This window comes from Ranitomeya imitator, chromosome 1, assembly GCF_032444005.1.
Source record: "Ranitomeya imitator isolate aRanImi1 chromosome 1, aRanImi1.pri, whole genome shotgun sequence".
Lineage (NCBI taxonomy): Eukaryota > Metazoa > Chordata > Amphibia > Anura > Dendrobatidae > Ranitomeya > Ranitomeya imitator.
Window position 1 is genome coordinate 808,080,429 of NC_091282.1, and position 12,961 is coordinate 808,093,389.

General features: G+C 42.4%; 1 protein-coding gene across 2 annotated transcripts in view; it reads right to left on the reverse strand.

Annotated features, from left to right (window-relative positions):
* Positions 1-12,961, reverse strand: part of USHBP1 (USH1 protein network component harmonin binding protein 1) — a 124,724-nt gene that overhangs the window by 34,628 nt on the left and 77,135 nt on the right. For both annotated transcript variants that reach the window (XM_069739098.1, XM_069739105.1), the window contains 2 exons: positions 2,672-2,799; positions 2,401-2,541 (listed from right to left, as the gene is read on the reverse strand). In XM_069739098.1, coding sequence (XP_069595199.1) covers positions 2,401-2,541; positions 2,672-2,799 — 269 coding nt within the window. The remainder of the gene's footprint in view (positions 1-2,400; positions 2,542-2,671; positions 2,800-12,961) is intronic.

The window sequence follows — 12,961 nt, forward strand, 5'->3', positions numbered from 1 at the left end:
CCTCTGACACACCCATGATATCTTTCTAATGATAATTTCACAACTAGGCCTGCAATGTCAAGGAGGCATCCTCTACATCTAAAGAAGGAGCCTCAGGACCGCAGGTAATTTATGGGCCTTGATGACTTTTTAACCTGCCCCGGACAGATTCTCAGGGATTACAGTGCTTGGGCCGGCAGCTGTATTTAGGCAGTTGCTGGCCCATTAATTTCTTCTTGCTCTGTGAGCACGCTCACACAGCGTTCACTACTGAACTGAATGTAAGATTACATCCTTAAAGCAGTGCCAGCATCAAGACGTACTTTGTGGACAACGTTAGAGAGCAATTTGTAGGGCCCCTGAAGGATGTTATAAATATCCAAATTGCCATTGGCAGAAAAAGAATTCCCCAGCCCTGATCTACAAGAAAGAAGGTTAAATCATAATCACAGGAGGCGATTCTTTACTTGAAGAGCAATGAGACTATGGAGCTCTCTGCCACATGATATTGTAAGGGTTTATTCACTACAAAAGTACAAGGAGGGCATAGATGACTTTCTTCAAAGACATAATATTACAGGTTATGGAAACTAGACTCTGTGATGGGATGATAATCTCTAGGCCAAAGTGGGAGTCAAAACAAGCCACCACCCTCATCAGAAAAGAATTTTTCTCCAAATAGTAATTGTGACGCTAAGTCAGTTCTCACGAACAAGCTGTGAGTCAGGATAGCAGAGCAGTCCGAGGTCAATAGCCAGGAGGGTGTGTCATAAACAGAAGGAAGAAATAAAGGCGATCAGGTAACTGTCCAAGGTCAAAATACCAGGAGAATAGGGGATCAGAGTAAAGGGGTTAAACAGTTGTAAGGGCAAAACGAGGTCCAATTTCAGGCAGCAATAGATCAATGAGAAAAATACGATGCATAGAGTAAAAGTCTGACAACTATATGGGACTGCCAGGTCAGTTAAATAGCTGAGCAATTATGGGAACTGATAGCACCTGACAAGAGCTAAGTATCAAATTATCATAATCAGTATCAGTGTCAAATTGGATGGCAGAGCTGTCAATCAAAACACAGACAGCTCAGCATGCCCCTGCACCAGATTGGACAACTGAGTTGTAAATCACTGAACAGACAACTCAGCACTGAGGGGTGGATTTGTTACAGTAATATTTTATTCCCAACTTCTGAACAGCCAAAGACCATAAAACTGTCATCATGTCTTATACTACTAATGGCAAGAGGTTCTATAATCATGGAAGATAGCAGTGGGAAGAGGGGGCATCCTTGCAGTGTGCCTCTTGTGAGATTGATAACATCAGATAGTATTTCATACAGTTCCACCCTGACCCTAGGAGAGTCATTCAGTTACACCTACAGGAAGAAAGAACACACAAAACCAAATCTTTCCATAACCTTCCAGATTAATATCAACTCCACCATGTCAAACACCTTAGTTGGGTCAACCGACATGATGAACTGGTGACCCGCATCACCCACGAGAACGCTTGCAATAGTCACGTTCAATCTTGTCCCTCTTATTTAGAATAAACCCATTTTGATCATGAGGTTTGATTGTATCCACTAATTTCTTTAATCTCTCAACCAGTACTTGGTTAATATCTCAACCAGTACCTTGGTTAATACTTTTACATCTGTATTCAATAATGTAATAGGTCTATAAGCCTCTTACCCACCGGGTTGTTTCCCTTTTTAAAACAGAAGATGATTTGACTCAAATGATTTATTAAATACTTCCAAATGTAAGGGCGGAAGAACCCTTCCTTTATCTTTCTATAAACTGGAAATGGAATTCTATCTGCTTCAAGAGCGGAGTTTCCAGACTTAACTGTATTTCTACGGTTCTCCTTTGAAATAAGGGCTTCAAGCAGAGCTCAATGCCTCAGATAATCCTGGGATTCCTCACAGAAAGGCTTCTATCTCTAAAACAGTAATCTCATGAGCAGAGCAATAAACCTCCAATCTAGGTTCAAATTCTCTCCTAATTCATTCTTCATCCAGCGTAATGCCAACTTGCGGTGATGAGAGGTATGTTCCTGTTGTGAGGACATCATATTTCTCGGTTTACTTGCTTCACAAAAATATCTTTTGCCAGTGAAAAAATTCTTATACTGAGTCTTGTGAATTAGGATCTGTTATGCATTCCCCATTTTACTGCTATTTTCCACCATTTTTTTTATCTGTACATTTTTTTCCCTTGACACGTTTCTTTTTCCCTAAGACAGCCTTCATCTGTTGGTAAGGTGCAGGTTTAGCTCCTGAGCCTGTTCCATAAATGGGGGCCTGACTTAGGATGAACTATTACGTCTTAAATTGGGAAGGGGTTGTTGAATTAATCTCAATATTAATTTCTAGTAAAATGTGGCTTTTTATAATTCTTATAGTAAATAAACTGTTACCTGGATTGCAAGGCGAGACGCAGTGCTGTGCAGGTAGATTCCAGTTTTCCAAGGTGCATACTGAGTTTTTCAGAATCAGTCTTACACTCTTCAAGGGTTACACTGAGCTGTTCATTCAACTGTTTTACACGATCAAGTTGCCTGAAATACATATGGAACAAAGCATTGGATCTTAGAAATCAGAAAGGTAATGTAATATTTCTTACTCTGCGAAGAATGACCACGCAATCATGCACAAGCTTGATTTTCTGATGCGCATTTTTCTACTTACACTTTTAACCACTTTATCTCAGACTCCATGTTGCTTGGATGTATCTCAGGAAGACATGACACTGAAGTCTGGCATCCAGGGAGACTCTGGATGTATTTTATGATACCTTGTATTGCTGGAATAGGAGTCTATCGGCAAGGAAAAAATTTACAAATCCCAATCATACAAAAATGTAAAAGAAGACATTATCAACAAAGTGTGTTTGAATCCATACTAGTAAAAGAAAACCCTTTGCCGTTGCCACCTGCGCTACCTGTCAGACTTACTTACATGAACAAACTTATGCTACTGTCTTCTGAGAGCACTAAGCTATATATAAACAATCAGTCTAACAATTTTGACTTGCGTTACTGCCACATAGACTATATTTATGAATCTAGTCTAGATCTTATGGATACAGCACACAGTAGTGTATGCTTAGAACCTCAAGTTTAAAGTATAGTCTAAATGGCAGTAATGCAATTCAATATTCATACATTAAAGGATTATTCCAAAAATAGTAAGCTATAGACAACTTACTGATTGCCAGGGTTTAAACCTGTGGTACCCCAGCTATCCAGAAAAGCCTTTGCATACATTTTAACATTGCCAGAGGGTTGTTGCATATGTTTGTATGCTAGTTCAATGCAGTCACAGCAACCTGCACCTGTACATTTATTTCATTTGCTAGGATAGGCTGATTTTTTTATTTTGTTGAATTAGACTTATTTTTGTTGTGCTTTTTTCTGATCTCAAATTTAGTACAATTGCACAGAATCACATTTAATATTGTAAATGAAGGTGAAGCCATTTATTGTCAAACTACTGGGTTTTCTCTTTTTAAATCATAATGACAACCCAAAACATCCAAATGACCCTGATCAAAAGTTCACATACCCTGGTGATTTTGACCTAATAACATGCATCTAAGATGACACAAATGGTTTGAATGGTTACTAAAGGTAACATACTCACATGTGACCTGTTTGCTTGTAATCAGTGTGTGTGCATAAAAGCTGAATGAGTTTCTGCGATACAGACAGACTCTTGCATCTCTCATCCAGCTACTGACATTTCTGGATTGTGAGTCATGGGGAAAGCAAAAGAATTGTCAACGGCTCAACGGCAAAAGGTAGTTGAACTGTAAAAAACAGGAAAGGGATACAAAAAGATATCCAAGGAATTGATAATGACAGTCAACATCGTTCAAACTGTGATTAACAATTGGAAAATGAGGGGCTCTGTAAAAACAAAACCACGGTCAGGTAGACCAACAAAAATGTTGTAAACAACTGCCAGGAAAATTGATCGGGATGCAAAGAAAAACCTACAAAAAACATCAGCTGAAAACTAGCTGTGTGGCTGTTTCAAGATGCACAATAACGAGGAACTTGAAGAAAAATGGGTTGCATGGTCGAGTCGCCAGAAGAAAGTCATTACTGCACAAATGTCACAAAGTATCTCACCTACAATGCACAAAACAGCACAAAGACAAGCCTCAAATCTTGTGTAACAAGGGAATTTGGAGTGATGAGACCCAAATTGAACTTTTTGGCCACAACCATAAACATTATATTTGGAGAGAAGAAAACAAGGCCTATGATGAAAGGAACACCATTCCTACTATAAAGCAAGAAGGTGGATCGCTGATCTTTTGGGGATGTGGGAGCTACAAAGGCACAGGAAACTTGTTCGTAGTGGAAGGAAAGATGAAGGCAGCACGTTATCAGCAAATACTGGAGGTAAATTTGCACTCATCAAGCCCGAATCTGCACATGGGACGTACTTGGATGTTCCAACATGACAACGATCCAAAACACAAGGCCAAGTCGACTTGTCATTGGCTACAGCAGAACAAAGTGAAGGTTCTGAAGTGGCCATCTCAGTCTCCTGACCTCAATATCTTTGAGCCACTCTGGGGAGATCTCAAGAGCGTAGTTCATGCTAAACAGCCCGCAAATTTACAGGAACTGGAGGCTTTTTGCCTAGAAGAATGGGCAGCTTTACCATCTGAGAAAATAAAGAACCTCATCCACAACTGCTACAAAAGACTTCAAGCTGTCATCGATGTTAGAAGGGGCAATACACAGTATTAAGAAATGGGGTATGTAAACTTTTAATCAGGGTCATTTGGATGTTTAGGTTGTCATTATGATTTAAAAAGAGAACACACAGTAGTTTGACAATAAATGACTTCACCCAACCATTAACCATGAGTGGAGAAAAAGTTTTGGTGTTATCATTGATATTCTCTGAAAAAAGGCCAAGAAAGCAAAATTTCTTCCGCGATATGTAAACTTTTGAGCACAACTGTATATCAGGATAGAGGACATATAAATCAGGATGTCCAGGATAGGGGACATACAGCTCTGGCACTGAGACCACTGCAAAATGTTCAGTTTGTCTGATTTTTCTCTTTATAGGTATATTTTTGAGTAAAATGTAAATTGTTCTTTTGTCTATAAACTTCTGACAACATGTCTCCGAATTTCCAAGCAATAAGTTTTGTATTTTTTCTGAAAAAGAAAAATGGTCAGAATAAAAAAAAAAAAAAAACAGTGCTTTCAGGCCTCAAATAATGCAAAGAAAATACGTTCATAATCATTTAGAGACAAACAATACTAATGTTGTAACTCAGGAAGAGTTCAGAAATCAATATTTTGTGGAACAACCATGATTTTTAATCACAGCTTTCATGCGTCTTGGCATGCTTTCCACCAGTCTTTCACACTGCTTGTGTGCGCAAAAAATTAAGCAGTTCTTCTTTGTTTGATGGCTTGTAACTATACATCATCCTCTTGATTACATTCCAGAGGTTTTCAATGGGGTTCAGGTCTGGACATTGGGCTGCCCATGACAGGGTTTTGATGTAGAAGTTACTTAATTTTTGCCAGGGCTGTATATACCAGAAAGGGGCATAGGATGGGGTAAGTATATACCAGGAGTGAGCCCAGGATAGAGGACATATCTACCAACAAGGGGCCCAGGATGGGGGAAATATATCAGGATGGGCCCAGGATGGGGGTACAAATATACAAGGATGGTCCCAGGATTTGAGGCATATAAAACAGGATGGTGAACATATATAACAGGTTAGGGGAAATATATACCAGTAAGGGGACCAGGACGGGGAACATATATACCAATATGAGCTCAGGATGGGAAACATATATACCAGAAAGAGGCAGAGGATGGGGCACATATATACAGCATCAGGAAGGGTCCCAGGATGGGGTGTATATATACCAGGATGGGGGAAGTATATCAAGATGAGCCCAGAATGGGAGACATATATACCAGGGTTGGAGACATAAATACCAGGATGGTCTCAGGATGGGGGACATGTAGACCAGGATGGTGAACATGTATACCAGGTTGGGGGACACATATACCAGTTAGGGGCCAAGGATAGGGGAAATATATCAGGATGAGCCCAGAATGGAGGACATATATACTAGGGCAGTGAATATATATATATCAGGATAGTCCAAGGATGGGGGAAATATAAACCAGAATGGTGAACATATACAGCAGGTTGTGGGACATATATAGCAGGAAGGGGCCCAGGATAGGGGAAATATATCAGGATGGGGGACATAAATACCAGGAAGGGGTCTAGGATGAGGGACACTTATAATAGGATGGGGGATATATATACCAGGTTGTGGGACATATACACCAGGAAGAGGCTCAGGATGAGAGATCTATATAAATATATATACACCATAGATATCAGAATGGGAAAACTATATACCAGGTTGGAGGACATACAGTATATACCAGGAAGGGATCCATGATTGGTGACAAATACACCAGGATGAGCTCATGAAGGAGGACATATATGCCAGGATAAGGGACACATAAACCGGAATGCCAGGATGGGGGACATATATACCTGGAAGGGGCTCAGGATGGAGGACAGTACCACATAAAGGGGGAGGGGGCAACACATATGTCCTTATAGGATTTACAGTGGGTACGGAAACTATTCACACCCCTTTAAATTTTTCACTCTTTTTTTCATTGCAGCCATTTTGTAAATTCAAAAAGGTTCTTTTTTTCTCATTAATGTACACTCTGCACCCCATCTTGACTGAAATAAAAACAGAAATGTAGAAATTTTTGCAAATTTATTAAAAAAGAAAAACTGAAATATCACACGGTCATAAGTTGAGAGTTTCGGGTTTCGCGAAACCCGACTTACTCAAAAGTTGGGTCGAGTGAAATCAGCCGATTATTGCGAAAAGTCGGGGGTCGGCCGAAACACGAAACCCAATGCAAGTCAATGGGGAATAAAAGTCGGCAGTGAGTGGAGGACAGGAAAATACCTACAGTGTCCATTTTAATGCCAAAAACATCAATTCGTATTACTGAAGCTTGTCAATCTTAATTTGCTTTATAATAATAGTTAGGCATTGAAAACAGGGGCTCATTTTGCTAAAGTTGTGAGGGTGTAGGGCTGGCTCAAGATTTTCGTGGGCCCGGGAAACGCGGAATATGTCACGGTGGTGGAGCAGGGAGAGGCCAAATGCAGTTTAATATCTGAAACAGGATGAAAATTGAGGTTCAGCTTTGTTCAGTGGAGGAGAACAACAAGCAGCGGCAGACATCGTTAGTAGGCCCAACCAAACAAGTAGGCCAAATGCAGTTTAATATTTGAAACAGGAGTAAACTGGCGGCTCAGCTTTGTTCAGTGGAGGACAACTGTAATGGGAGGCAGACACAGTTAGTAGGCCTAAATAAGTAAGTAGGCAAAATGCAATTCAAAATTGGTAACTGGAGTACACAGGCGGCATAGCTTTGTTCAGTGGAGAACAGCTGTAATGAGTGGCACAGACAGACTTAGTAGGCCTAAAATAAAAAAGTAGGCTCAAAGCAGTTCAAAATTGGTAACAGGAGTAAACAGGCGGCTTAGCTTTGTTCAATGGAGGGCAGCTGTAATGAGTGGCGCAGACAGACTTAGTAGGCCTAAAATAAAAAAGTAGGCTAAAACCAGTTCAAAATTGGTAACAGGACTAAACAGGTGGCATAGATAGGTACTGGGGTGGGCTCCTCTGGTAAGTAGCAGACAGTGGGGGAACACTCTCTCGTGGGCGGCGGTACTGGCACAGGGCCCCTCATATTACGACGGTGTGTCTGACGTTGGCACCACCACCGTCAGAGACACTTCATTGTACCATGAGGGACCCTGTGCCAGAGTCGTCGCCCAATAGTGGGCACATCCACCTGTCCAGGCAAACGGCACTCACATGGGTACTTGCGCCAAGTGGTGACCACGGCCCTGTGGGGGGAGTCAGACCATTTAGGGAGGTATAAAAATGGCTTATGATGGACATTCAGCAGCTGCAAATGGAGGAATTGGAGCAGTCAGTAAGAGGAGGCCAAAAGCAAGACATTTTTCAGGCAAGCTACGTGTCAGCAGGGGAAGGTGGGGCAAAATAATTTGAAATCCATGATTGGTTCATTTTAATGAAGGTTAGATCATCATTTCGGGTAGCCAGACGAGTCCTTTTTTCGGTCAGTATTGAACCAGCAGCACTGAAGACTCTTTCTGATAGCACACTAGCAGCTGGGCAAGCGAGCTCCTGTAATGCATATTCTGTCAATTCAGGCCAGGTGTCTATTTTTGATGCCCAGTAATCAAAGGGGAATGACCTGTGAGGGAGAACATCGATAAGGGAGGAAAAATAGTTTGTAACCATACTGGACAAATGCTGTCTCCTTTCACTTTGAATCGATGCAGCAGTACCTGTCGTGTCTGTGGTCATTGCGAAATTACTCCACAACCTGGTCATAAAACCCCTCTGTCCAACTCCATTTCTGATTTGTGCACCTCTAATACCTCTGCCATGTTGCCCCCTACAGCTTGTGTGAGAACCATCACTGCCGCTGTGTGCTGGGAATGCCTGAACCAAACGGTCTACAAGAGTTGCTTGTTTGGTAGCCAATATTTGCTCGAGGTTCTCATGTGGTATGATATTTTGTAATTTCCCTTTATATCGTGGATCCAGGAGGCAGGCCAAACAGTAATCCTCATCGGTCATCATTTTTATTATGCGGGGGTCCCTTTTTAGGATACGCAAGTCATAATCAGCCATGTGGGCCAATGTTCCAGGTGTCAATTCACTGCTTGTGCTGGGTTGAGGAGCACTTTCTTGCAAATCAACATCACTTGTCTTCCGCAAAAACCCTGTACCTGACCTTGCAACGCCACCAGTTTCTATTGCCCCCTGAGAAGCATCCTCCTCCCATAAATATTCATCCCCATCCTCCTCCTCCTCTTCGTCCGCCACCTCGTCCAGGAGAGTTCCCTGAGCAGACAATGGCTGACTGTCAACAAGGCTTCCCTCCTCCTCGGCCGCAGACGCCTGCTCCTTAATGTGCATCAAACTTTGCAGCAGCAGACGCATTAGTGGGATGCTCATGCTTATGATGGCTTCGTCTGCACTTACCAGCCGTGTGCATTCCTCAAAACACTGAAGGACTTGACAGAGGTCTTGTAGCTTCGACCACTGCACACCAGACAACTCAATGTCTGTCATCCAAATGCCTGCCCATGTATGTGTATCCTCCCACAAATACATTACAGCACGCCTCTGTTCGCACAGCCTCTGAAGCATGTGCAGTGTGGAGTTTCACCTTGTTGCAACGTCAATTATTAGGCGGTGCTGGGGAAGCTTCAGCGATCGCTGATGGTTCAGCATACAGCTGGAGTGTACAGGCGACCGGCGGATGTGCGAGCAAAGTCTTTGCACCTTCAGGAGCAGGGCTGGTAACCCCGGATAATTTTTCGGAAGCACTGCACCACCAGGTTCAAGATGTGAGCCAGGCAAGGTATGTGTTTCAGTTCTGAAATGGCTATGGCATAAAATTCCTTCCGTTATCACTGACTACCTTGCCTGCCTCAAGATGTACACTGCCCAGCCATGACTGAGTTTCTTGCCGCAAGTACTCGGCCAGTACTTCCGTGGTGTGTCTGTTGTCGCCCAAACACTTCATTTCCAACACAGCCTGCTGACGCTTACCACTAGCTGTTCCATAATGTGACACCTTGAGTGCAACACTGGCAGTTGCGGATGGTGTGGTCGGGCGACTGCGCTCTGTGGACGAGCTTTCGCTTCTGGAGGAGGAGGAGGAGGAGGAGGGGTGTCGAACGCCTACTGCCAACTGCTTCCTAGACCGTGGGCTAGGCAGAACTGTCCCACTATGGCTGTCCCCTGTGGACCCTGCATCCACCACATTAACCCAGTGCGCCGTGATGGACACGTAACATCCCTGGCCATGCCTACTGGTCCATGCATCTGTTGTGAGGTGCACCTTTCTACTGACTAATTGCCTGAGTGCATGGACAATGCGGTCTTTGACATGCTGGTGTCTGACCTTTTGACTGTTTGTTAACGCTAGGAATGTATATTGCACGGTGGCACTTTTTCATTAGCAAATGCTATACTAATCACTGCTGTTTATAATATTTTTATCAATATCACTGATATTTATTATATCATTTATTATGGCATATTGGGGATCATTAGATTTTATGTGAAGTATTATACTATAATTATTGTATTTATTATTGACTCATTATAATTTGGTATATACTCTCTTTCTCTATATATATATATACAGTATATATATATATATATATATATATATATATATATATATATTCCTTGCGCTATAAAAATATTATACAATAGTCTAGCTGTATTGGACAATGGGATATAATTTTCTAAAAACCCTTTTTAAATATTTAAACGTCACTGTTCCAATGTCACTTGCTAATCCTTGCTATATATATATATATATATATATATGTGTATATATATATATATATATATTTTGTACTTACTTGATGTAATTTATTATATGTAATTTCATGCCCTTGTGCTGATTCCAGCATCTTTATTGCCATCTGGTGGTTCTTTTTCCTTGTTAAATGTTCTCGTCATGATGTAAATAATAAAATATACATATTTTTTCAAACAATGAAGTGTGTATCATATGTATAGGTTTATAATATGCTGGTGGAGGGCTGGGATGGCGTTTCTCGCAAAGAAGTGTCGACTGGGTAGGTCATAGCGTGGTACTGTGTAGGCCATCAGGGCTTTGAAAGCTTCGCTTTCAACCAACCGGTAGCGCATCATCTCTAATGAGCTTAGCCTAGCAATGTGGGCGTTCAAACCCTGTGTACACTTATGAGAGGATGAGTACTTCCTTTTCCTAACGAGAGTCTCTTGTAGGGTGAGCTGGACTGGAGAGCTGCATATGGTGGAACTAGCGGGGTGGTGGTGGACATGGCAGATTGAGAGAGGGTTAGTGATGGTATTCTTGATGTTGGCCTACATACAGTGTTTCCTACCAAGAACCTTGTGATTCCCTGACTGCTTTGGCCTTGCGACGATACCTCCACATTTGCTGTTGGTGGTGTCCTAACCGGTGGGTTTACAGTGAGGGAAGCAATGTAGCGTTGCTGACTACCTTCATTCTGAGCGGGTTCACCAACGGTACGGGACGTCTGATAGTTAGTCCAGGCTTGCAAGTGCATTCTGGTTAAATGTCTACGTATGCATGTTGTATTTAAATTTTGGACATTCTTCCCTCTGCTAAAGGTCTTTGAGCATTTCTTACAGATAACTTTACACGGATCATTCGGATCTTGGTTAAAAAATTCCCACACTGCACTCTTCCTACTATCGAATACCTTTTCAGGCATTGCACGCTGTTCTCCTTTCACCGAATGGCCACGCTGTCCTAAAAGTGTTTTTGGTTTTGTCAAACATTTTTGGCCAGATATGGGCCTGCCAGAGCAAAGCTGTTGCGATGTAGATGCCTGCTGCAGATCATCCTCCTCCGCTTCAGAGCTACTGCCAGCAGCACCTTGTTCCCCAGTGGCTGCCAATCTGGGTTAACAACTGGGTCATCTATCACCTCCTCTTCAATGTCATGTGCACCTTCCTCTGTGTCACCATGTAAGGTGCTATAGCGTTCGGGACTGGGCACCATAGTCTCATCAGGGTCAGATTCTGGCTCAGTACACTGCGAGGGCAATGTAGTGATCTGAGTCAATGGAATGTTATTTCCCTTTCTAACCCTGGCACGGTATGTGTAAAGAGCTCCATGGAGTAAACTGTAGTGTCGCCTGCCGCATCCTTCACTTTTGCTTTGGGTGAAGGACACAAGGAAGCGACTTTTTCCTGAATGGGAGCATCCACTAACGACTCGCTGCTTTTATATTTTGAACTTTCTGAAGAGGAGGCGAAAGAGCTAGAGGCCGAGTCAGCAAGGAAAGCCAAAACTTTTTCCTGCTGCTCCGGCTTTAAAAGCTGTTTTCCTACTCCCAGATAAGGGAGCCTTCGAGGCCTTGTGTAGCCAGACAATGACGCTAGCTCAACACCTCCAGCCTTAGGTGCTATTTTGCTTTTCCCACTACCACCAGATGCTCCACCACCACCACCACCATCAGTACCAGCTGGGAACGACCGCCCACGGCCTCTTCCACCAGACTTCCTCATTTTTTGGGAAAATCTAACCAAAATAACAACCGCTATATGGTACTGTTAAACAAAGTAGAAGGTGTATAGAAACTTGTTGGCAATTTAAATCTCCCTTTTTTGGGGGTGAGACTGCAGCAAAAAAACAGGCCCTGTGTATTACACTACACAATGTAAGTGGCAGAACGTGGCTGGCAGATATACGACAAACAGAACTGACGTATAGAAACTTGTTGGCAATTTAAATCTCCCTTTTTTGGGGGGGAGAATGCAGCAAAAAACAGGCCCTGTGTATTACACTACACAATGTAAGTGGCACAACGTGGCTGGCAGATATACGACAAACAGAACTGACGTATAGAAACTTGTTGGCAATTTAAATCTCCCTTTTTTTGGGGGGAAGACTGCAGCAAAAAACAGGCCCTGTGAATTACACTACACAATGTAAGTGGCAGAATGTGGCTGGCAGATATACGAAAAACAGAACTGATGTACAGAAACTTGTTGGCAATTTAAATCTCCCTTTTTTTTTTGGGGGGGGGGGAGGGGAACTGCAGCAAAAAACTGGCCCTGTGTATAACACTACACAATGTAAGTGGCAGAATGTGGCTGGCAGATATATCAAAAAATACAAGGGCTGTAGTACAATTTGAATCTCCCTACAATGATCAAAGGACAAGTATGGCAGCAATAAAAAGGACTGCTGCACACAAAAGTGTGGACAAAGAAACAAGAGAACTGTGCAGAAAGGAGCAACAGGATTTTTGCTTTTAAAAAAGCAGTTGGTTTGCACAGGGGCGTACAAACAGCAATGCAGCTA